Raw genomic sequence first — 22,679 nt, forward strand, 5'->3', positions numbered from 1 at the left:
CGAATTCTGACTAGGTGGTAGGCGTTACGAAGGTCAATTTTGGTGAAAATGGTCGCTCCCTGCAGGGAATCAAAGGCTTCGGACATGAGAGGTAAGGGGGTACCTATTTTTAACGGTGATATTGTTGAGGCCCCGGTAGTCAATGCACGGGCACAGGCTCTTATCCTTCTTTTCTACGAAAAAGAAGCCTGCCCATAGGGAGGAAGAGGAAGGTCTAATGATTGCAGCGTCCAAAGAGTCTTTGATGTATTTTTCCATGGCTTCTCATTCAGGTCTGGATATGTTGTAAAGCCTACTGCTAGGTAGGGGGGCGCCTGGCAGCAGGTCTATGGGCGCAATCATAGGGACGGTGGGGGGGGGGGCAAGGTCAGGGCTTGTTGTTTACTGAACACATCTTGGAGATCATGTTAAACTGGGGGAACGTGAGCCAAGTCAGGAGTAAGGGCTGAGGAGCTGGGTACAGGGACTGACTGAGGTGAGGCTGATCTAAGACACTCCAAGTGACAGGTGGGGCTCCAACTAGTGATCTTGGCTGGGGACCAATAGATACTGGGGTTGTGTTTAACTAACCAGGGGTGCCCAAGAATTAACGGAGTGTGAGGGGAGTCAATGATGAACAAGCTAATCTGCTCATGATGGTTACTGGAGAATTGGAGCTGGAGAAGTTCTGGAGTGTGGGGCTCGGGAACGAGTGCTGTTTGCGATCTCTGTTAATCGTCTCTCTCTCCTACGTTCCCGGCAGCGGTTATCTATGCGGAAAGACAGAAATTAATTCATCCAAATTAGAGCTCTCAGGGTAAGAAACAAGACCTTTAACTGTTCAGTCAAACCGTGGAGAATACAGAGATCAGTGATTTGTTGTTCCAGCCACCTTCCATAGCCAGGGTCCGGAATTTGATGGCATATTCCGCCACGCTGCGGCTCCCCTGGCGCAGGTGTAGCAGTCTCTTGGATGCCTCATTACCTTTCACCGGGTGATCAAAAACCTTCCGCATCTCGGTGATAGCCGAGCGCCTCTCCCATGCCGCGGTTGCCCACTCGAGCACCTCACCCCGGAGAAGCCAGATCAGGTAGGCGATCTTAGACCCTTCTGTGGAGTAGGTTCTGGGCTGCTGATCAAAAACGAGACCACACTGGAGTAAGAAGGCATGGCACCGACCTAGATTCCCATCGTAAATTTCTGCAGAGAAGGCCCAAACGCAGATCTGAGTTAGACAGTTTATTCGGAAGAGAATGAGCAGGGGAAGTCAGAGGTTCGAGGCTGAGGCTCTCTCCCAGATCCGGGGTAGGGGGGGAATCCGATAGCGGGGAAGTGTCCAAGCTGCAGGCAGAACCGAGAGCTTACAGGCTGGCGGTTTGCTGAGGCGGTGGAGGTCTTCTGAGACAGAAAAACAAAGGTTAGACTGATGCAAACAATTCTCACGATGCAAGACAGATTCTAAGGTTGGCTGGGGCTGATAAGACATACGTGTGGAGATTCAACAATCCGGCGGGGACTGAATTTCTGAGCCTCCTATTTGAGCCGTGGCTGATTGTGATGGTGCGCTGATTGAGGATGAGTCTCAGGTGAGTGCAGAGCCCGCAGCAGACACGCCCCCAGCTCCCAGACTGGCGAGAGAGAGAGCCAAGCAGAGACAAACAAAACACGCTCACCACACGCACTCCAGACAAACATCCACAACACTCGCACCAGGCTCATAGCCGGGCCCTCGTGACACCCAGGAAGCATAGCTGAGTTGTCTTTGAGCTCTTTTTCTGATCTCATGGTCCAATGTTCAGGAGACTTAAATAAGACTTATTTAAGATCAGTTAGAGATCTCTTGTTTTGATCAGAGTCAGACATAAATGAGATTTTATATGGTTGTTTCTCCTGAGATGAATTTAAGAAGTGGGAGAAAAGGCCTTTGGTTTCATCTTGGTATTAAAAGCAGCTCATTTGTGTCTAGGAGAAAAGAAGGAAACAACTATGACATCTCATCTTGGATTTTGCTTTCCTATACTTCCTATGCAATATGGCACAAAAACAAAACAAAAATGGAAAACTACAGAAGCCCTAAGCGGCCATCCATTCTAATATTTATTTGTCTCACTTTTCCCGTGATAACGGGATAATTATCTTGTGATCTCGAGATAAAGACTGTTGTTTCCCCGTGATGACAGGATAGTTTTCTCGTAATAACAAACCCTAGCTGAATATAGGGATCCGCAGGTGCGTTTCTTTACGATAATTTTGGAACACTTTGCAGGGTGACAGGTTAGCTTAGTAAAGAATAGGATTTGTAATTCAAGGGTTGCTGGTTTGACTCATGCTCCCAACAACTGTTTTTTCTTCTTTTGTGGTTTTTGTTATCATCTTTAGCAAAGTTGTTATGAAGAGATTCAGGGGGATCCAATCACACATTTCCTGACGGCTATTTCAGGAAATGTGCAATGTTAAATGGATTCCCCTGAATGAGAAGCACAGGAATTTCCTCTGGATGAGAATGATGGGGAAATGAAAAGTCCGTAGGTTGATTGTGAACTCTGTTGAAGAGGATTGTGAAAAAGACAAATAGGAAAAAACAGTTAATCTTCTGTGAGGATCAAACCCACAACTTGAAGTGTATGAACCCTGTGCTCTATCAACTGGGCTAACCAGTGACACTAACCCTCAGAGAGAAATTACCATTAAACCATGAAGTTGCAAAGTAGAATACCTAGTAATAAAAAATCACAAGTTACTGATTTTAAAAATACAAAAGTACAAGTACACAAAAATACAACTTTGTAAGAGTAGCGCAATGTAATGCATTACTCCCTGTTGTTTTAAATGTGTATGCATGTCTGTATGTCTTACAGACAGCAAACATTAACCCCTTGATGCCTGAAATTATTTACAGTAAAAAAAATATTTCTGTTTTCATTTGCTTTCAGGTTGATGTTAAATTAAGTGGAAATTGTAAATTTGTCTATAGAACATAGAAAAGACATAAATTCAGGTATGAAGCAAATTAGCGACAACAGGCATAAACGAGAAACCAGTGCTTGCAAAAGGTTCCCAGATACATATCAAATATGCACAAACAGGCATTTGGGGAATACAAACGCTATCTCAGCTGCAGTCTGAAAGGAAGAGGTGTGATGCGAATTTATGACAATCGGCATTAAGGGGTTAAAGCAACTGCTATCAGTGTAAGTGTGAATTGTATACAATGTGTCTATCAACTATAAAAACTATGTGTTTCAAATTAGACTGTAATGTTTTAGACTTAGACCTATATTGGCTCTGTACAGCACATATAACAGTGATATCAGTAGTATATCAAAGACAGCAGATGTAAAACAGCCTTTTGGCTAATTCTGGCACATATACATTATTTATGTATAATTAGTGTGCATTGTCCCTGTTCAATAAACCTGAGATAAATAAATAAGTGTATGCCTCTGTCTGTATTTTCATCTTCTTTGCCAACATTTACATTACATCCTCCTCTGTCCTCAGGCGTTCATGCCTTCGGTCTTTGTGCCACGGCCCTCATCACCGACGTCCTCCAACTGATGACAGGTTACCCAACACCCTACTTCCTTACTGTGTGTAAACCCAACTACACCACGCTCAATGTCAGCTGTGAGCAGAACCCCTACGTCATGGAGGATATCTGCTCAGGGGCTGACCCTGCAGCCATCAACCAGGGCAGGTGAGGATGCATTTGAGAAGATATGTTTGCATTGAGAAAGATAGAGACACCCACTGAAGCTGGTCACACTGGTTGCGTAGTTCCGCAAAGCGTTGAAAGTAAAAGATGGACCTTCATTTGTAATTATTTGATTCTTTAGAATTGGTCCAGTTTTTTCATCATTATTACTATGTTTTATTAAGTATATTTCATCATATTTTAGTAAGAAACTTCCTGTTCTCTGATCTGCTCTTGTTGCCAACTGAAACTTTTGTCTATACCTTGATGATTAAAAAAAAGTGTTTAAAATCATCATGTTCTCTTTAAAATAGTCAGTATAAGAGATATAAGTACCTAATTACTGCATGTTGCCTTGATGTCTGTAGAAGGATTTTGCTGATTATTGTTTTTTTGCTTGTGGCTGGAATCTATTTATACTCAAGTATAAGCCAGAGCCAAGCTATTTTGGTCACAGATAGATGAGTAGACGGGGATAGCCTTTTAATATTCTTTTTGGATACAAAGAAGCTTTGTGTGCTTGGGAACTGATTTTGGAGAAAACCAGATCATTATAATGCTTTTTGAAAATAAAGTTGAGTCACATTGAGTGATGCCAATAAGGAGGCCCAATGATTAATATAATAATAAGAAATCTAGTATGAGTATCTAGTCCTCTCTTTCCTCCTTTGACCATAATGTGGACCTCAACATTCACACAAATATCTAATTATATAGTAATATAATTAGGTGGTAATAAAATCTAATATATATATAACAGTTGAGTTTAAATTTGCCTGGTTCTCACTGAGAAGCGATTACTACATAGGTTGGTCACAATAAGAGCCACATTTACCACATTGTTTACTGTATGTGTTTCTGTTAAAGGGGAAGATAAAAATTTTAGGAAATTAGCATATTTCTTTTTCTTTTCTGAGAGGTAGAGGAAAGGGTTAATCTAATGTCTGTGTGGGACTAAAGATACGAAGCTATAAGCCTAGCTTAGAATAAAAATGGAGGCAGAGAACAACAGCTAATGCTTTACTTTAACACCCCTATTTAGCATTTATAAACTGTTTATACCCAATAAATGAATAAGAAATGCTTTGTAACACATCATAATGAAGATGTAAGTGTTTATTAATGTATTTGTCACCAACTACTGTATAACTCATCCTGTGGACACTGTAAATGGAGGTTGGTGTAAACGGATAATGAATGAAAATATAGTAAAATACAGTTGTAAAGAAACCGTTTAAAAGGTTGTCTGTGTAGGCCTACAACAAAATTATAGTGTTGTATTCACTCCTTATTTGCATTTTATTTAGTGCTTATAAATGCTAGAAGTACATTTTTAGAGAAACACCTAGCCTGGCTCTGTCCACGTCTCTAAAGCTATTAACATGTTATATGTCATTATATGTAATAGCACACTTTACAACAGTGGTCGACAACAAGTGGCATTATAGCGGCTGGTGCTGAAATAGATCTCAGTCATGACAGCAAAAGTTACTCACATAATCACTTCCTCTTAAGTGATTGTGCCTACAAAATAAAAGCGCGAGAATGTTTTTGACAGCAGAACTTTGTGGTGTTTAATTGAGAGCTTTTATTTTGAAAAGTCCTGAAGGAAATTCAAAAGCGTCTCTGGCTTGCTTTTCACACCTCTGAAACACTCAAACAAGCACGCTGGGAGTAGGGGCAGTAGGTGAGGTAACAGTTACTAGTAACCACAGTTTCTAATCGACTTTAAACTGAGGACGCTGAGGTTAACCAAGTTTGCTGAAACTGTTTTAGAGAGGTGTTGATTCAATTGCATGCTAATTTATGGTTAGAATGATCTGATATGTAGTGTTGTTGCATTGTATTGTGTTATAATGATGGGTGTTTCTATTATTTTGTCCAACCCCATTAATATCAATAAGGGGTACACTAACTAAGTGAGACACCTCTCTGTACAATGCAGTGCAGTTCAACTGCACCACCAACTGCAGCCTTCAAAATGATCTTTAAGTTGAATCAATAATTCCCTGTGATTTAGCTGTTAATTTCTAAGCTCTTTCTAAGTTCTCTGAGACAGCCGGAGCAGGGCTGAATATAGACAGATGCAACACTAGAGGATGTCTAGCAAAGGTCCTCTTGATTGATACTGCTTAAGTCATGAACACTGAGTTTGTGTGTTTGCAGCCCTCCCCGTTCTAAACCAGTCACCTGGTTTATGTGAGATTTATTGGAATCATGTCTCCACGTGAGTTTGTGTGTGGATGAGGGGATGAGGTTAGGCTTGACCCGTGTATTTGGGACACAAGTAGATTTGAATGCAGACTATGGGGGGCTAAAAATAACTTACTGCTCCTGGCATAAACAATGTCTTCCGCTCTCTCTGTGGCAGCTTTAGCTTCAGTCTCGTTTCCACAGCAGCATGGAAAGCAGTTTTTCTGCAGTGGTTTTGCACCAGGGGTGTTATTAACCTATTTTAACAGAAGAAGCATAAGGACCAACACACAAATAAAAAACGCAATGGTTCAGCACTCCCTTCAGTGAGACAAAATAGTGCATTTTCATATAAGAATATTTTTCAATAACCCTTTATACTCATAAACATTACCTACCTTTTTGGCCTTTGAAATTTTGTTCCTGGTCCACACTTTCTGACCCCCCCCCCCCCCCCAAAACGAACACAAACCTCAGGCTGCTAGTCAAACATGGGCGCTATAGCTTGTGTACAGCTTCATTTGCATTGTGCAGCATTGGATGCCACTAGAATGGATTCTAGAACAAGGGGACTGACATTTCTGGTAATGAGTCTAAAAAGAGTGAGATAAAGAGAGTGCCTGTAAATGAGAGTGAGAAAGCTAGCATATGAGCAAGAGTTACCAAGCTTTATTTACTATTTGATTCCATACAGATTATATTATTATATTATATCCTTTAAATATACTCTCAAAAAAGTGAGCATAGCCGTCACATTTTTGTAAGTATTTGATTACATCTTTTCCTGTGACAATACTGAAGAAATATTTTACGAAAACGCTTGTTTTCAAACTCAGCTACTAGGCCAGCATTGATAGCCTACAGTTTATTTTCAGGCCTGGACTTAGAAATGTACTGAAACCACCATCAAACTGTGTAGTAGCCTATTTGCACCACTGATGTTACTATGTTTTAGGCTACAGCCTAATTATAATTTACTTAAACTACAATAAGCTATATTTTTTATGTAGTACTTTACGGTGTTACTATGTAGATGGGTTTCTGTGCAACGTCATCATTGAGATGCGCACACAACTAGGGGGCAGAAAGCAGTAATCTGTCTTCGGGGCATATCAGTTTATATGGCATATCTAACAGCAGTGTTGGGCAAATTACTCAGAAATTGTAATGAGTAACTTTTGACATATTACTCATTTAAAAAGTAACAATATTACTTTACTTATTACTGGGTATTAAAAGTAAATAGTCACATTATTTGTTACATTACAATTACTTTCAACCACTGTACCCCATCCTTAAAAGTGATGGGAAGCCTGTTCAGCAGCGCATTTTAGAAATGAATCCACTTTACTGGAGCAATAATTAACCTGAGGAGTCAACAAACAGCCGGACTGAAAACACTGCAGCCTCTCAGACCAGAAGACCGCTGTATTGTAAAGGCTATGGCTATTTAAAAATAATAAAAAACAAAGCAGGTCCCTCCCGACATTTTAACTAATCACGTATTCACAGCATCAATGAGTAAGATTTTTACAATACATACAGACTAACGTTTTTTAACGCCACTGTCTGAGATAAAAAAAAATAATCAAGTGTTTCGACTTTTGAACCAACATTACTGTTTTGCACATGCACTGATAAAAGAAGTATTCAGTGCTTTTACAAAACACAAAAAGTTGATTAACACCATTCTCTCCTGCCGAGCGGATGTATCACTGGCATTAACGGTAGCTGCTGGAGTATCTTTCTACAGGCTAAGTTTCATGTTTCTCAGCAGATGCTTCAATACAAAATTGTTCGCGGGTTAAAGCTTTTTGCTGGTTGCACAAAGTTTACAACGGAAGACAATGTTCTTTACATCTCTGAGTGTGACACAGTTAGGCCTAATGGCAGTACTTACAGCTGTGGAAAGAATGCCTCTCTCCCTCGTTCTTCCTTTAGCTTTTTGGCTAGCAGCTCACTTGAACAGCATTAGGTCTGGTTTTGCTGACCTGCCCCCTGGCTGTGCGTGCATCCAGTAGTGTTTGTATACCAGAAATCCGTCTATAATGTACTTTAATTACACCCAGTACAGTAATTTAATGTGTACAGTAATTTGAAAAGCATTTGAAATAGCTGTACTGTATTTTGAAACAGTCAATACAATTCTATAAATAGTGAAGCTTTCAGTTTCATTACAAATATATACATGTAACAAATATACAAAAGTCAATTGGATGGCATCTGTATAAAGTTAGTAGCTTGTCCTACCTCACTCAGTATGCCACCCAGCTTCTGGTACAGGCCATGCTTAACTCTCGCCTCGACTATTGTAACGCCCTCCAAGTGGATATTGTAGCTTGTGCCGTGAAACCCCTGCAAATGGTTCAGAAAGCAGCAGTGCGTCCGGTTTTTGATCAAATTCAAATCACTAATGCTTACATACAGCTACTACTGGGTCTGCACCCATCCACTTAAACTCCATAATACAAGCTTACGTTCCTTCTTGGCAACTGCGCTCTTCCAACGAACGCCTACACACAAAGCAATCTCAGTCCCGGCTGTTCTCATCTGTCTCACACGCCATCAGAGCAGGGCCATCCCTCTCTAACTTGGAGAAGCTCTTGAAAACTGAAATCTTTTCTGGAGCGCACGAGCGCATCCTGGTTTCCCTGCCTCCAGCCGTTGCTGGCGGGACAGCTGTGGAAACTCCCCTGGAGGGGGGATGCCCTCTCTCAGGTGGGGGGCGCGATCAGGAGTTGTCCGCTTCTCTGATGCTGAGAGGCGGCGCCTGGAGGGTCTAGGTCTCTCCTGTGAGGTGGTACACACCTGGGTCGAGAGCCGCCTCTACTCAGTCCTCTTACTCCTCCAAGTGGTCAGCGTTCCAACGCTGGTGTTTGAACCAGGGGTTGGAACTGTTGGCCTTTCTGCTGCCGGGGGTGCTTTCATTCCTCCAGCTGCTCGTGGACAGGGGTCTGGCGTTCAGCACGGTTAAAACCTACGCTGCTGCCATCTCGTCCTGTCACAAGGGTTTTAGTGACAGGAGGTGTTCACTCACCCCCTGGTGAAGCGTTTCCTGAAAGGGGTGCGGAGGCACAGACCGGTGAAACAGCCTGTTGTTCCACAGTGGGTTTTGGTGCTGGTCTTACAGACGCAAACCCAAGCCCCTTTTGAGCCTTTAGAGACAGCAGACCTGAAGTTTCTTTCGGCCAAGGTCTCCTTACTTGTGGCGCTGACATCGGCCAAGAGGGTCAGCGATCTGGCAGCCCTCTCTATGGCTCCGTCGTGTCTCAGGATTCAGGGTGACAGCAGCTCGGCTGTCCTGTGCACCAATCCTGCATTCATGCCTAAGAGCTTCACCAGCTCCTTTCAGTCACGGGTGATTACTCTATCGGGCTTCATTCCTTCCCCCCATGGGTCTGAGGACGATTCTACATCCCACCTCCTCTGCCCAGTGCGTGCGCTGTCCAGTTACTTGGCGTGCACGGCCGCCTGGTGCCGTTCGCAACGCCTGTTTATGCACTACAGGGAGTAGTCCAAGGGACTTCCCCTGTCGGCCGGTGAGTCCCCTCGGGACGGCATCAGGGCGCACTCCACGAGAGGTGTCTCGTCCTCTGTGGCGTGGGGTGGGGTGTCTCCTGTTTCTCGCTGACTCGCTCAGGACTGAGTGTTTTAGCTGAGTGATTTTCTCTTGTGAGTGTGCGGTGCGCCCTCTCCCATGTGACAGTGGGGGGGAGCGGCCACTGCTCGCGCTGGCCCTGCTCCGTGCGCAGCTGATGCAGTTGCTGTTGTGCCCCCGCCTGCTTCTGTACAGCTGCTGGGCCACCCATCCTGTTCCCCGATTGTTACACATGGGTCGGTCCCCTGCTTCCCATGTCATGCCATCAGTGCTTGTGTGCACGCCAACACCAATGTCGCGGACAGCAGGTGACTGGGTGGCTCATTTATGGCTCTGGGCAGGTGGGTTTTGTGCTTGGTGGTACCGTATGGGACAGTGAAGCGTTGACTTATCCTGCTTTGCCTCCAACCCAATAGCGATAGCCTAAGAAGGCAAAGTCTATACAAAATAGAAAGGTAGTCACGTACTGTAACTCCAGATTCTATGAGTATAGGCACAGCTCTCTAAGGCTATCGCTATTGGGTTTACCCCTCCGCACCTGTGCGGCACTGAGAAAAGTTGTCTACGCCCACCCACAGCGTGGGCCTCTCCTACGTCCGCACCTTGTATATATACAATGGTGAGACCTGGCCTTCGGCTCCCAAAATGCCTTTTCTTCAGCACTGAGAACCAAGGTCCAGTGAGGCCATGAACTTAGAGGGCTGCGCCTATACTCAAATGTATGTCGCTCAAGATAAAAGCTTTTCAAATTAGTAAATGGAATGTAAATGTAGCTGAAGAGTTTTGTTGGTGTGTTGCTGTTGCTCGCAATAGAAATCCTGCCCAGGATTTCAATCTTACATAGTGCCAGTGTCCCGTCAAAATGATATTTTAGGATAAAATGCTTCATAATGTTGCTGTTGCGCACACAGCTGTTTCACACATGCTCACACGCACACAAAGATAAAGACACTACTACATGAATGCACCAAAACACACACATTCATGCACATGCAGAGTCAGGAGTAAAGATGAGGGCTGGTTGGATGAGTGAGTACCAGGAGTTGTCAGAAGTAGGTCACTGGGTCGGAGCTCAATGTGAAACTGAACCACAGCTTCACTTTCGTTACATCGCACACAGCTCCTGCTGCTGCACCGAAGTATATGACTGTAGATCAGACATTCACACTGTGTTTTCATTGGTACATGGCTTGTGGCAGTATATACAGCTATTACTACAATCTACAAATCTGTTTAATTGCTGTCTAACTGCTTTTGTTTACTAATTTTTTGGGTTCAAACCTATGAACAAAAAGCATAACAGGAAAAGAAAGTCATTCAACTCATAACAACCATGTGCGTGTGCAGGTTGGTGTTTGAGGTATCTCATTATGCTTATGTTTAGTTGGCTGTGGTTAAACCCTCTTTCCACCCCCAGCTGACTCACATACAGATGTGAACATGTGGCTAAGTCTATTTCTGTTCCTCCATCTTTTGCAGAAAATCCTTTCCGTCGCAGCACGCTACTCTTGCATCCTTTGCAGCCGTCTATGTTTCGGTAAGTAATTGAGCCCACGTAAACACTTAAGACAAGGGGAGGCTGACTCTGCCATTACATTAATGATGCTTGGTGCTCATAGCATGGTCAGTTGATGGTCAATCCTTCCCAGATGTACAGTTTTTAATGATAAGATGTTGCCCCTATTATGTGGCAGAGGACTCACACCAGTGTTTTTGTTGCTGCTGTTTACATTCTCACAGATGCTAATTTAAAAAATGCACAATAGCAACTGTATGAGGTCATCAGCAGTCACATGACAAAACATATGGATGGTGTTTTAATTGTAGTTGGTGATTTTAATCAAACAGATGTTTGAACTGTTCTGTTCCATGTCGACACCCCTACCCCTACATGGTCCAGGGAAGTAATAAGCTGGACCATGTTTATACAAACATTTCTGGCTGCTACAAAACCCCCCCCCCGTCCCCATTTTTGGTCAATCACACAATTTTCCCTGCTTTTCCAAAGAAAATGCATTTTCAGTCAGGCAATTAGGAAGCTTACAGCACCACCAGAGTGAGACTGAAAGCTGGCATCATGGAGGCAAAGTGGAGATATCAGGAGAGACTGGAGAGAGACCTCAACACCAACAACACAAAGAGTCAGCTGTCAGGTCTACTCCACCTCCACAGGCCTGGCCACTGTCAGTATCCACAGCAGATGTGAAAAGAATTCTGCTGAGAGTGAATATGAGTTAAGCTGCATACTAAAACATGTGCCATGCAGCTAGTCGATGTCATAAGTGACATTTTTAACATATCACTGTCACAGTGTTCCTACCAGCTTCAAGAAAGCCACCATCATCCCTCTACCTAAAACGTCTGCAGTGTCAAGTCTAAATGACTCTTGTACTGGCACTCACCCCTATACTGATGAAGTCCTTTATGAAGGTGGTTTTCCAGCACATAAAGAACAACATCTCAGCCAGCCTGGACCCTCAACACTTTGCGTTCAATACCAACAGACTTAGCACTCTGGGCTTAAGTATTATACTCTGCAACTGAATATTGGACTTCCTCACAGAGTTCAGACAGTTCGGATTGGTGGACTTTCCTCCTCCACTCTAGTGCTCAACACTGGAGCCCCTCTGGGTTGTGTGCTCAGCCCCCTCCTGTTCACGTTGTACACCCACGACTGCAACCATCGACATGGACAATCAATCCACTCTGTTGAGAAGTTTGCGGAAACACCACCATCATCGGCCGCTGCTCAATGTCAACAAAATCAAGGAGCTGATTTTTGGTTTTTAGAAAATAGGAGACTGAGACCCACATCCCTGGCTACATCAGTGGAGCGGAGGTGGAGCAAGTGAACAGTTTAAGGTTCCTCAAGTCAAGCCAAATCAAGTCAAATGTATTTATAAAGCACATTTAAAAGCAACCCACACTGACCAAAGTGCTGTTTTAAACCAGAGCAAGTAGCTCTCTTTCCTCAGACTGAGACCCCTCAATGCATCCTTTGTACTCCACCATAAATAATAGTTTACGGTTTATTATTTTGTGTGTAGCATAAAAATACTACAGCTTTCATTTCATTGCACAACCCTGTCTTGTATAGTGATATATAAATGAACCTTGAACTTAACCCTGCTCACCGCCTCATGTATCACCTAATGATATAGTAGAAGTTAACACAGCGAAACAATGAGTGGTGGATGATGGAATCAGCTAAGATCAACTTTTCTGCATGGTTCCTTCCTCCATGCTATTTTTGCCTCACTGTTTTTTAGGACTAAAAGCATTCATGTTTTCTTCCAGGTGAGTTTTAATCTCCATGCACTATAAACACAAGCAGTGGCTGTTGGCCAATAGAGGGAGCTTGGGTGTCTCCCCACCACTCACCACATTACATTACATTACATTTAGCTATGTATCCATAAGCATAATGAGGAGGATGACAAAAACAGGCACATACTATCTAAAATATTAGACTGTTTCTAGTTCTGTGGATAGAAAGATATGTTCACCAACTTAAACTCATTTTCAAGATCTCACTAGAGAACCAGTGTGCTTAATAGGGTGGTGGCACACAGACTCCCAAGAGCAAGAATAGTAGGATGGAACTTCCACATCCGTGCTCTGAGTGCAGTGTTTGAGAACAAAGATGACCTCCTCCAGTGTTCTGATCTTGTGCTCCATTAGAATGACAAAATTATTTTCACAAGCTAAAAGTTAAATTCTGTTTCCTCTGGAGAGTTTCCTCTGTCCTGTCATGTCAAGTTTATATCTACTAAAGTTTTAATTATTTTTTTTTTCTGCTTAAATGTCCAATGATATTTGCTGTGACTTTACTGCGCACATGGTAACATTTAGAGAAGAGAGGAGACAGGAGGAGAGGAGGTGTCTGTCTGATAAACCACAGAGCTGCACCGTAACATTAGGCTTCATGATCAGAAATAGTTTTTATATCACGTCCACACTTCAGTCCATATCTCCCCCTCTGCTGTGAGTCTGCCATTCAATCAATCAATTGATGTTTTTTATAATGCACCATTTATAGGCTATTATAATTGTAATGCGCCAATGTACAAGCGCACCTGGTTTTTAAAGAGAATGGGAGATGAAATTCTGGTTTATTGCATGTCATGCCGAAAACACACCCATGACTAATTCATAGACTAAGTACAACCCTTTTGAACCATGCGCCTGACACACTCACCATTTTTTCTGCCATCAAACTAGCAAAATTGGAATTGGACGTGCCCAAACACAACTGCAACATGTGCTTCACGGTGTGCGCATCGTTAAAATAGGGCCCTTAATATTGGAGTAATGTGCCCCTAAAATAACAAAAAACAGCAATGCACCCACAATTTACCTGACCACACCTCATTTTAAGATAAACACTCCCATGGGCACAAAGATGGGCGGAAGTGCATTTGCTATTCAAACAACCTAGGTGCTGGGCGTGAAAATGACAACTGCGTTGGCACTTACACTGCGCTTTGTGCCGGATGCAAGATAAGGCCCTATGTCCCACGTATCTAGTAACTTGAAAGCTCACACAGCATCTGGATGCTCCATTAGGTACTTGTGTATTCTGTTGTACCGATATTCAGATTTGAAAATGTAATCAACCATCGACACATTCTTGTGATCCAGTCAAACTCCGACCCAGTGACCTACCTCTGACAACTCCTGGTACTCACTCCTCCAACCAGCCCTCATCTCAAATGTGTGACTCATACTGCCAAATCTTTTTCCTGTTTTAAAAACACAGAGCCCAATTTACAATTGACCTATCTTACAATGTTAAAGAAAGTGGAAAACAATTTCTGTCTTGTGATTTGGATCCGTTCCAAAATGTAATGGGTTCTTCCTTGGGCCCTGCTGCTCCCTTCTACCTAGTTTAATGAAAATCTGGCCAGTAGTTTTTCAGTAATCCTTCTAACAGACAAACAGCACTGAAAATAGAAGTAATCATAAGAATAGTAGAATCAGTAAATATGTCATGTGTCCACAGATGTACTTCAACAGCACGTTGACGGACTCATCCAAGCTTCTCAAGCCCCTGCTGGTCTTCTCCTTCATTATCTGTGCCATCATTTGTGGTCTGACCCGGATTATTCAGTACAAGAACCACGCCATTGACGTCTACCTGGGCTTCCTACTTGGAGGAGCTATTGCTGTCTACCTGGTAGGGGACAGCAGTGTTAATTTGACAAGAATTTTAAATTACGTTTTAGTCTTAGTCACTGCTGGAAATAGTAGGTTTAAAGTCAAATTTTTTTTGTCTTTTTGTTTTGCTTTGTTTTAGTCTGATTTCATCAGTGGATATCTTTGTAGTCTGATTTTAGTCAATGTTTTAGTCATAATTATCATACGATACAGTACTAAATTTGCTGAAGGGCATTCTAGCCATAAAAAATCCTTTTAGAAGTAAGCATACCTTGAAATATGTGTTTAATTATCTAGGATGAGAATGTTTTATCGACTTGATGTTCTGACCTGGCTTGTGGTTCCACTCATTTGTAATGACCAACTTATTTGCATTGCGTTGCGTAGCCAGAACTAGTTTACCACGCTGCAATCTAGGTTCACTCTTGTCTGCTGAAAGAGGGTTGATTTAGTGTTACAGAAAGTAAAGCAAAGAGATCAACCAAAAATGTACCAAAACCAACTTGAAGTCTCTAACCAACCTAATTTATGTCAATTTAAGCTCATGTTTTCTGTAAGTCTATTCAACATGGTTCGACAACTCAATAGGGTTTCAGGTAAAATAAGCATAACGTAAAATGTACTTTACATATTATTTCTCTTTCTCCGGCCAGGGGTTGTATGCAGTTGGAAATTTTCAGCCTAGTGAGGACGCCTGTGCCAACCCCCCTTCACTGCTACACCGCCCCCCCTGCTCCTTGCCACACATAAGCCAAGAGGCCATACTCCACCACCTGCAAATGAAAGCTACCGTGACCGGGGAGCCTGGCATACCCACCTCCCACTCCGAGGGCCTCCTCCACCGAGGCCTTCAACAGCAGAGACCTAATGAGAGTCTGAAGTGCTCCAGTGCAGATGTGGAAGTGATCTCCCCCCGCAGCCCTCAGAGCAAAGATGCCATAATGACATTTAGCCACACACTTCCTCGGGTCCACACCCCACAGGCCATGGCAGCTTATGAGGAAGCAGCCAGACGTCACGCTGCCACTCTCCACCATGCCTCCATGGACTCCAGCCGCTCAAAGCAGCTTCTGTCTCAGTGGAAAAGTAAGAACAACAATCACAAATGCTCCCTGCAGGTCCCAGACTCCTTCTCCTCCTCTATAGACTCGTCATCTGGCCAGTCCTCCCAGCATCCGCACCACCATGGCAGCATGGAGCTCCGATCCAGCTCTGAGCCATCAGCTATGGGCCTAAATGGAGGCTTTGAGGGTCATGCGTACATGTCCAAACTGGCCACAGGTGCTAGTACCACCCTGCCCAGTAACTGTAGTGGCATCACCGGAGGGGCCAGGATATCCATGCAATCTAGACCTGGGTCTTCACAGCTGGTCCACATACCAGAAGAAGCTCATGAGAATTACAACACCACCTCCCCAAGGACGGGGGGAGGAGGAGGGAGTGAAGGGATGTCAACATTAAACAGCACAGTTCAGGCTAACTGGCAAAGGGCAGCAGAGAAGACTGCAGCCTGCAGGACTAATGATAATGGGCAGAACACGCAGCCCCGAATCATGCAAGTGATTGCTATGTCCAAGCAGCAGAGCCTGCTACAGATACATTCCAAGAGCTTAGATGAGAGCAGCATTGGGTGCAGCACCACCGGGAGTGGCCAGGGCTCTGCTCGCTACAGGGTGCTAACCGATCAGGACCCCACTAGCACCACAGGGCCCAGCTCACTGGGTAGTACCACAGGCAGTATTTCAGGGAGCACGGGAGCAATTGTCAGAGTAGAGGCTCACCCTGGAAACAACAGGCCTGTGATCCAAGCTCCGTCTACAGATGGAAGTGGATCATGGAGGTGGCGATCCCTCGATCATGGAACTGGAGCTGGTGGAGGACCAGGGACTAGTGGAGCAGGAGGAGAATCAGGAGGAGGAGGTGGGAGTTTGAGGCAGTCCTTTGAGCTAAATGATCTAAACAGAGACTCAGAATGTTCAGATTCGATACGTGAAGGGTCGATTGACAGAAAGCGTGCTAATCACATTGTTACAACCACTGCCACCGTCAGCACCCCACCCATAGTTACTGTTCACACCCAGAACACCAACCAGTCAGAGCAGAGGCTTCATCCCCAGGGCCTCTCTACCATAAGGGTCACTCCGGGGGATGGTAGTGGTTCTGGATCTGGAGGAGGAGGTGGTGGAGGAGGTGGAGAGACGGCTTCGGAAACCCCCTCGGTCGCCTCCAGTCGTGAGTCCACACTGCGGAGGAAAGGCAATAATATCATCCTGATTCCAGAGAGAGCCAACAGCCCTGATAACGCACGGAACATTTTCTACAAGGGAACATCGATAACTCCAGTTTTCAAGGACTAATGTACTAAATGACCGGAGACTTCTGAGAAGATGTAGCTAATAATGTAAGACAGCTGGATTTTCAGTGAACCCCATATCTGTGATAACAGTCATTATTGCCTGCCATTGTATATATCATGATAACTTCAAAAGAAAAGGTTTTATTCAGCATGAGATTTTTGTACGTGTTTACACTAAATCACAACCTTTTAAGTATAATAATCACTGTGTACTCCTGAGGAAATCTATCGTAATGTCAATGCTGTGCCAGTGCTTTGGGGACAGGAGAACCTTTTTTAAACAGTTCCATATGTTTTAGATATAAATCATCACAAAATAGAAAAAAGTGAATAGCACAGTAACGTAGCAAGCTACAGCAAAAATAATTATGTCATAGCTGTGAAACCAGTGTTTCCTTCCCAATCCTTCCCTGCACTGTAAATATTGTGTATGTTTAAAAGGGTGCTACACCAGATAATACTATTTACTATACAACATACTGTATACTTTGAATAGATAAAGAATTAATTATTTTACAAAGAGTGAATAACAATGATATTAATATGTGACAGAGATATGTTTTGTATTTTGTCTCTTTTCTGTACAGATACCACATAATCAACGGAATACTGTTTTGAACCATAAGTGTGCTTAGCATTCCTTCTGTAGCTATGAAGTCAAATATGCTGTGACTTGCACTGAAATATGCGTTTACTGTACCTTGTATACTGTAAACCCTGACCTTACTATCTATATCCTGTACTTAGATTTCGTTGTCCATGTCAATCCCATTACCTACAGCACACAAAAAGCAGCAAAACAGCGGAATATTATGCTTCTTTATACCATAAGGTACATTTCCAAAACTCAATGCTAAACTTGAACTCAAGTTTCCCAACTGAATTTGGCATGTTTCAATGTGTTTAAAAGCTGTCTTTGTAGCTTTCAAATTAACATTTTAAAAAATACACTTGCTGCTGTCTAATCCACAGCTGAACATTAACATTAGTCATCGAGTGGGGTAGTTATTTCAGAGGTGTCCGGGTTTCTGAAATAAAAAACATGTCTTTGCATGTATGCATTTTTGCATTGACACGGTTAGGTGAATCGCAGTTGGCGCTCTTCCAAGGATTGGATGGGCATGCAACTCTTCCAATTAAACCACAAAAGATGAACAAATGCCATACCACACCAAAAAGAAAAATGTAATTTCTCATAAACAAAGTTGAAATAATTAAAACTGATGCCCAAAACATACCCTTACAGCATTGTCACAGTATCCAGGAGCCTCCCATTTTTCTATGTTGAGGAACGTTGAGGATGTGAATAAACAAACATTTATAAACAGCAATGTACAGTAGGGAAAGAATAACCTTGCAACTCTTTGTTGAGTTTTATAGGGCTGTACTGAATAGTTCAAAGTTTGAAGCTTCAAAGCATCGTTCTTAACGTTGACATTCAAATGACAAATCAACATTTGAATGCTGTGCAGCTGTCTCTGGCCCCATCCACACTACTGAGTTTTCGTTTTAGAACGCAGACCTTTTGCTACGTTTGCACCTCCCGTCCAGACTAAAATGGCGAAAACGGAGACCTAAAACGGAGAGGTTTGAAATCGCCATAAATCAATAAGAAAATAACTTTTTGTTTCTCTGATTCACTAGTTTTCTAATGTACTTCACTCTCTTGACAAAAGAGACTAACTAATTTAATCTGATGAATCACTTAATTCACAATGAGAATTTTAGTTCCGATGACGACAGACATTCAAAGCTCGATTTAAAAACCACAATGGAAGCTTCAGAAGTAAAAAAAAATGACATTCGGTACAGCCCTGGAGTTTTATCTCAGTATTAGCAACAGAGATAGTTGGTCAGGGATGGGTTTAGCTTAGCTTAGTACAAAGATCTAGCTGCCTGTAGTATAGGAGATGTTGGTCCAAAAATTGTTTTAAAGTTATACCAAAAGTACAGCAATATCTTATTTTCTGTTTCTATTCATGTTGCTTTGTCATGATACAAACATTGTTGAAAGGTATTTTTCCCTTTTGGTAAGAGGCTACCAATCCCCCCTTCTTCCAGTCTTTCTGCTAAGCTAGGCTAAATATATCCAGGACCTAATTCTTTATTGGACGCAGTGCTCGAGATGAAACTGATCTTCTTGTCTGACTCTGGTTTCAGACAACAATCACATTTCCCAAAATGTTGCAATGTATCTTTAATTTTCTTTTTCTTACAACAAGCAGAGCGTTCTGTAAAGCACGGTGCTCACCATAGTAGCAAAAATGATTTGTTGATTTGTTGAAGCCCACTTTTAAAGGTACTACATGTAGCATTTTTTGACAAGATTTTACAATATTGCTGTTAAATTGTAATACCTCAGAATAAGTCTCATCATCAAATTAAAACCTTTTGGCTTTCTGGCTGAATAGAATGCTCATGTAACAGATGATTTTTGCTGGGTTTAGCCCTCCACCGTCTCCTATATGCACTTGAAGAACAACAGCTTAGTCAAGCTTTGTGCTGTAATTTCCTTTTCTGCTTTAAAGCAACCAGCAGATTCTTACCAAATCCAACCTAGTGTCAACTCAAATGCTATGTGAGGCCGGTAGATGCTGCCAGTTCTCTCAGCAACTTTCTGGTTGATGAAAAAAGGAACATATTTATTTGAGACAACTCCTATCACCATAAACAATAATCAACAATTATTTGTCTCAAATATATATGTTTCTTTTTAAAAAAATTTTAACATTAATATAGTATACTAACAGGTTGGCAGAGACAGCTAAACGAGGACTGTTTCTCAGTTGAGGAATTACAAAATATGTTGTTTACAGTAGTTTACATTATGGTGCATATCATTAATTAGTATCTCAGTGATTAAATAAGCACCCACTGTATAGAAATGGCACCAATTGTCGTTTGAAAATATTTTGCCAGGGTGACTATTTGAGAAAATTTGCCAAAGCTAGTAATGTTCATTGGAAAAGAATATAAATCATCAGATGTAATTTTCAGTATTTGTATAGAAAGCCTGCATTTGCGTATTGTACATGATTTATTCTATTCCACAGTAACATTTGCATGGTCACTTTTATATAGTGCATATCACAAGATTTTTTATCAGAAATGTGCTTTTATTTTGAAATTACAGGTGTGTTTAACAGTATGTTGTGTTTCACAGTGAGTCCTATGACAATCTTTTTTATCTAAGTACTGTTGCCCCTTTAAAGCCCCCCTCCAGTGTATTTTGACATTTCTATGATATTTCATATTTTTCTGAGTCATTTCCTTACAATGTTGATTACCCACATAGTTCTCCAAATATTTTTTGACAAATAGCTTAATTTTGTGCTCAAAGTTGCAAAAGTAGCTTAGTTGTTAAAACGGGGTGGTGACGTATGACTACAGTAATTCCATAAGTCATACGTCATTCTCCAAGCTTGCGCAGGCGCACTGTCATGCCTCGTTAAAAAACTGTCACGCCGTCACGCCTTGTTAAGTCAGAGCATCAAACCGACAAACATCGTTGTGAGCTAGCGAACCAATTTATCATGTAATTTACTTAGAACTTACAGTAGGTATGTCTCTCTGTGTCTGATTGTTGGTTTGTCTTTCTAGTTTAGTTAGCTAAGTTAATTAAGTTGTAATTAGCCAGGTGTAGTTAGCAAGCATAGTTACTGCAGAAAGTTAACTAACAGAGGGTCTTCATTTTATTTTTTAGTTTCCTCCTCTTGGTTTAGTGTGCTGTTCATTTTCATTATGGCATTTGTGCGTGCGCTGTTAGAGGACAGATGACAGAAAACGTGTTGCACTTTCTTATACTGTATACAGTCTGCAACATACATTTTACTGACGGCCGTTTTACCAATGCATTGGCGGAGGCACCCCCCATACCCCCCGCGGTAAAGTAAGCGCACCCTAAAACGTAGTGAGAGTTATCCTGTCCAGTGCGTGACAGGACCATCGATTGTATGATTGATAACAGCTGATACGCGCACATTAGTTTCTATCATGGGTAAGTAATAGCTACTCCTGCCAGACAGTAAAGTGTACTAAACTTTACAGTGTAGGGATGTTAACACAGCATATCATTAGTGAACACTCCAACCTGTCAGTTTTTGGTTGTCATGGTAATGTATTACGTCCGACTATTAACCACACCCCCATTCTCTGTTTGAGAATGAATATTAATCAAAACGGCAGTTAAAACTGGCTGGAGGGGGGCTTTAAGGTCATGGTTATAGGCTGGTTCTTTTTTGCATAAATGAAGTTGCCACTGACTCTGCATCATATAAATTGAAATGTGTGTGTCATTTAAAAAAAACCAAAATATTTTAAACACTCTTTTTTTTAATTTAAACTGTCAAGCACTTAAGTCACTGGATTTGGTATTTAACTGCACCTAATTTCTTTGTTAGAGTTGTGGAACACAATCCAATGAAGATTTAATTTATGCATGAGTTAACTAGGATCGTGTAATTTCTTTAGTCTATTGACTTAAGACATGCTAGCTGCCAGCACAGCCTCTACTGACGTACTGTTTAGAGAGACGACTTTCCAATCGAATAAACACTTGCACTTAGACTGTGTAATGTTTTATGCATATGTACAACATAGCTGAATAGGAGTAACAGTTTCTTTAGGAGAAACACCCTCTCCCAAATATTTTTTTCCAATGCAATGATATATAGATAACAGTAATACAGTGGCACTTTACTATCATAAAGGAAAACACTATATATTTTCATTTGACTATGTTTTTCTTCTTGTCATCAAATCCCATGAAAAGAAAACATGTGTGAGTCCCTCTCTCATTGCTTTAGTTCCTTACTCCGTCTGTGGCTCTCCGCTCAAACCCCATTACTTCCTACTGAAGACGTAAGTGGAGGAATATTACACTTGGTACTCTAGTGAGTATTTGGTGCAGCAGGACAGTGTATGTAGAATTTAGTCTTAATAAACTACAGTGTTCAAGGTAGTGAACGCATGAATGCAACAATGTGGCTCATTTATGTGTTTTTAATAGTTTTGGACAACAATGGAGCTCTATGGAACAGAGGAATAAGATATATCAGGCAATTCATTGTTGGTTTGGGTCTGGACATGTAATTTGATGACATCAAGAGAAATATCCTCATATTTATTTCTTTATTGTTCTTGTGTGCTTTCTTACACTGAAACTGAACCTGCAGACCAACACAAATCAATAATTGGCATCCTATAATAATAACTTTTGGCCAATGTTTACTAAATCTACTAGCCTACATACTGGAGATTGCCTTGACAGTTAAAGAAAACATACACAAAGTACAGAAGCTCATTTTTAAAGTTTAATATAGAATTGAATTATTTACTAAAGTACTCACAATTTCTTATGATTTGTACTAATTTATTCAAGAACTTTTCACACCAGCCTCCTTACAGTAGATCTATCAAGGACGACCATTTTTACTCTATACATACAGAACGTGTAATGTGTGAAACCAGCCTGTATGACCTCATCAGTTCATGGTCATCTTAACAAGCTTACATGATGTGAGGGTGCAAAATACAAGTTAGATGAAAGCCTTAACATTGTCCGTACTCCCTTTAGGATGATACATGGAAATAACAGAGATCCCCTCAGAGTAACATATCTAATACATAGATTGGATATAAAGAAAAAGATATGACGTGACCATTTCTGTGGCATTGTTTTAAATGATTTGTCTGATTGGGA

The 22,679-nt window shown here is 41.9% G+C and overlaps 1 protein-coding gene across 1 annotated transcript in view; it reads left to right on the plus strand.

Annotated features, from left to right (window-relative positions):
• The window catches only part of LOC119905976 (2-lysophosphatidate phosphatase PLPPR4), a 58,922-nt gene extending 38,652 nt beyond the window's left edge, over window positions 1–20,270 (plus strand). Inside the window, exons 4-7 of the mRNA XM_038723431.1 lie at window positions 3,482–3,677; window positions 10,945–11,002; window positions 14,468–14,641; window positions 15,276–20,270. Coding sequence (XP_038579359.1) covers window positions 3,482–3,677; window positions 10,945–11,002; window positions 14,468–14,641; window positions 15,276–16,979 — 2,132 coding nt within the window. The 3' untranslated portion in view covers window positions 16,980–20,270. The remainder of the gene's footprint in view (window positions 1–3,481; window positions 3,678–10,944; window positions 11,003–14,467; window positions 14,642–15,275) is intronic.
• Window positions 20,271–22,679: the final 2,409 nt, after the last annotated feature.

Source organism: Micropterus salmoides, unplaced genomic scaffold (genome assembly GCF_014851395.1).
Source record: "Micropterus salmoides isolate LMB-PRFRI ecotype aquatic unplaced genomic scaffold, ASM1485139v1 Ms_hic_scaffold_1, whole genome shotgun sequence".
Taxonomy (NCBI): domain Eukaryota; kingdom Metazoa; phylum Chordata; class Actinopteri; order Centrarchiformes; family Centrarchidae; genus Micropterus; species Micropterus salmoides.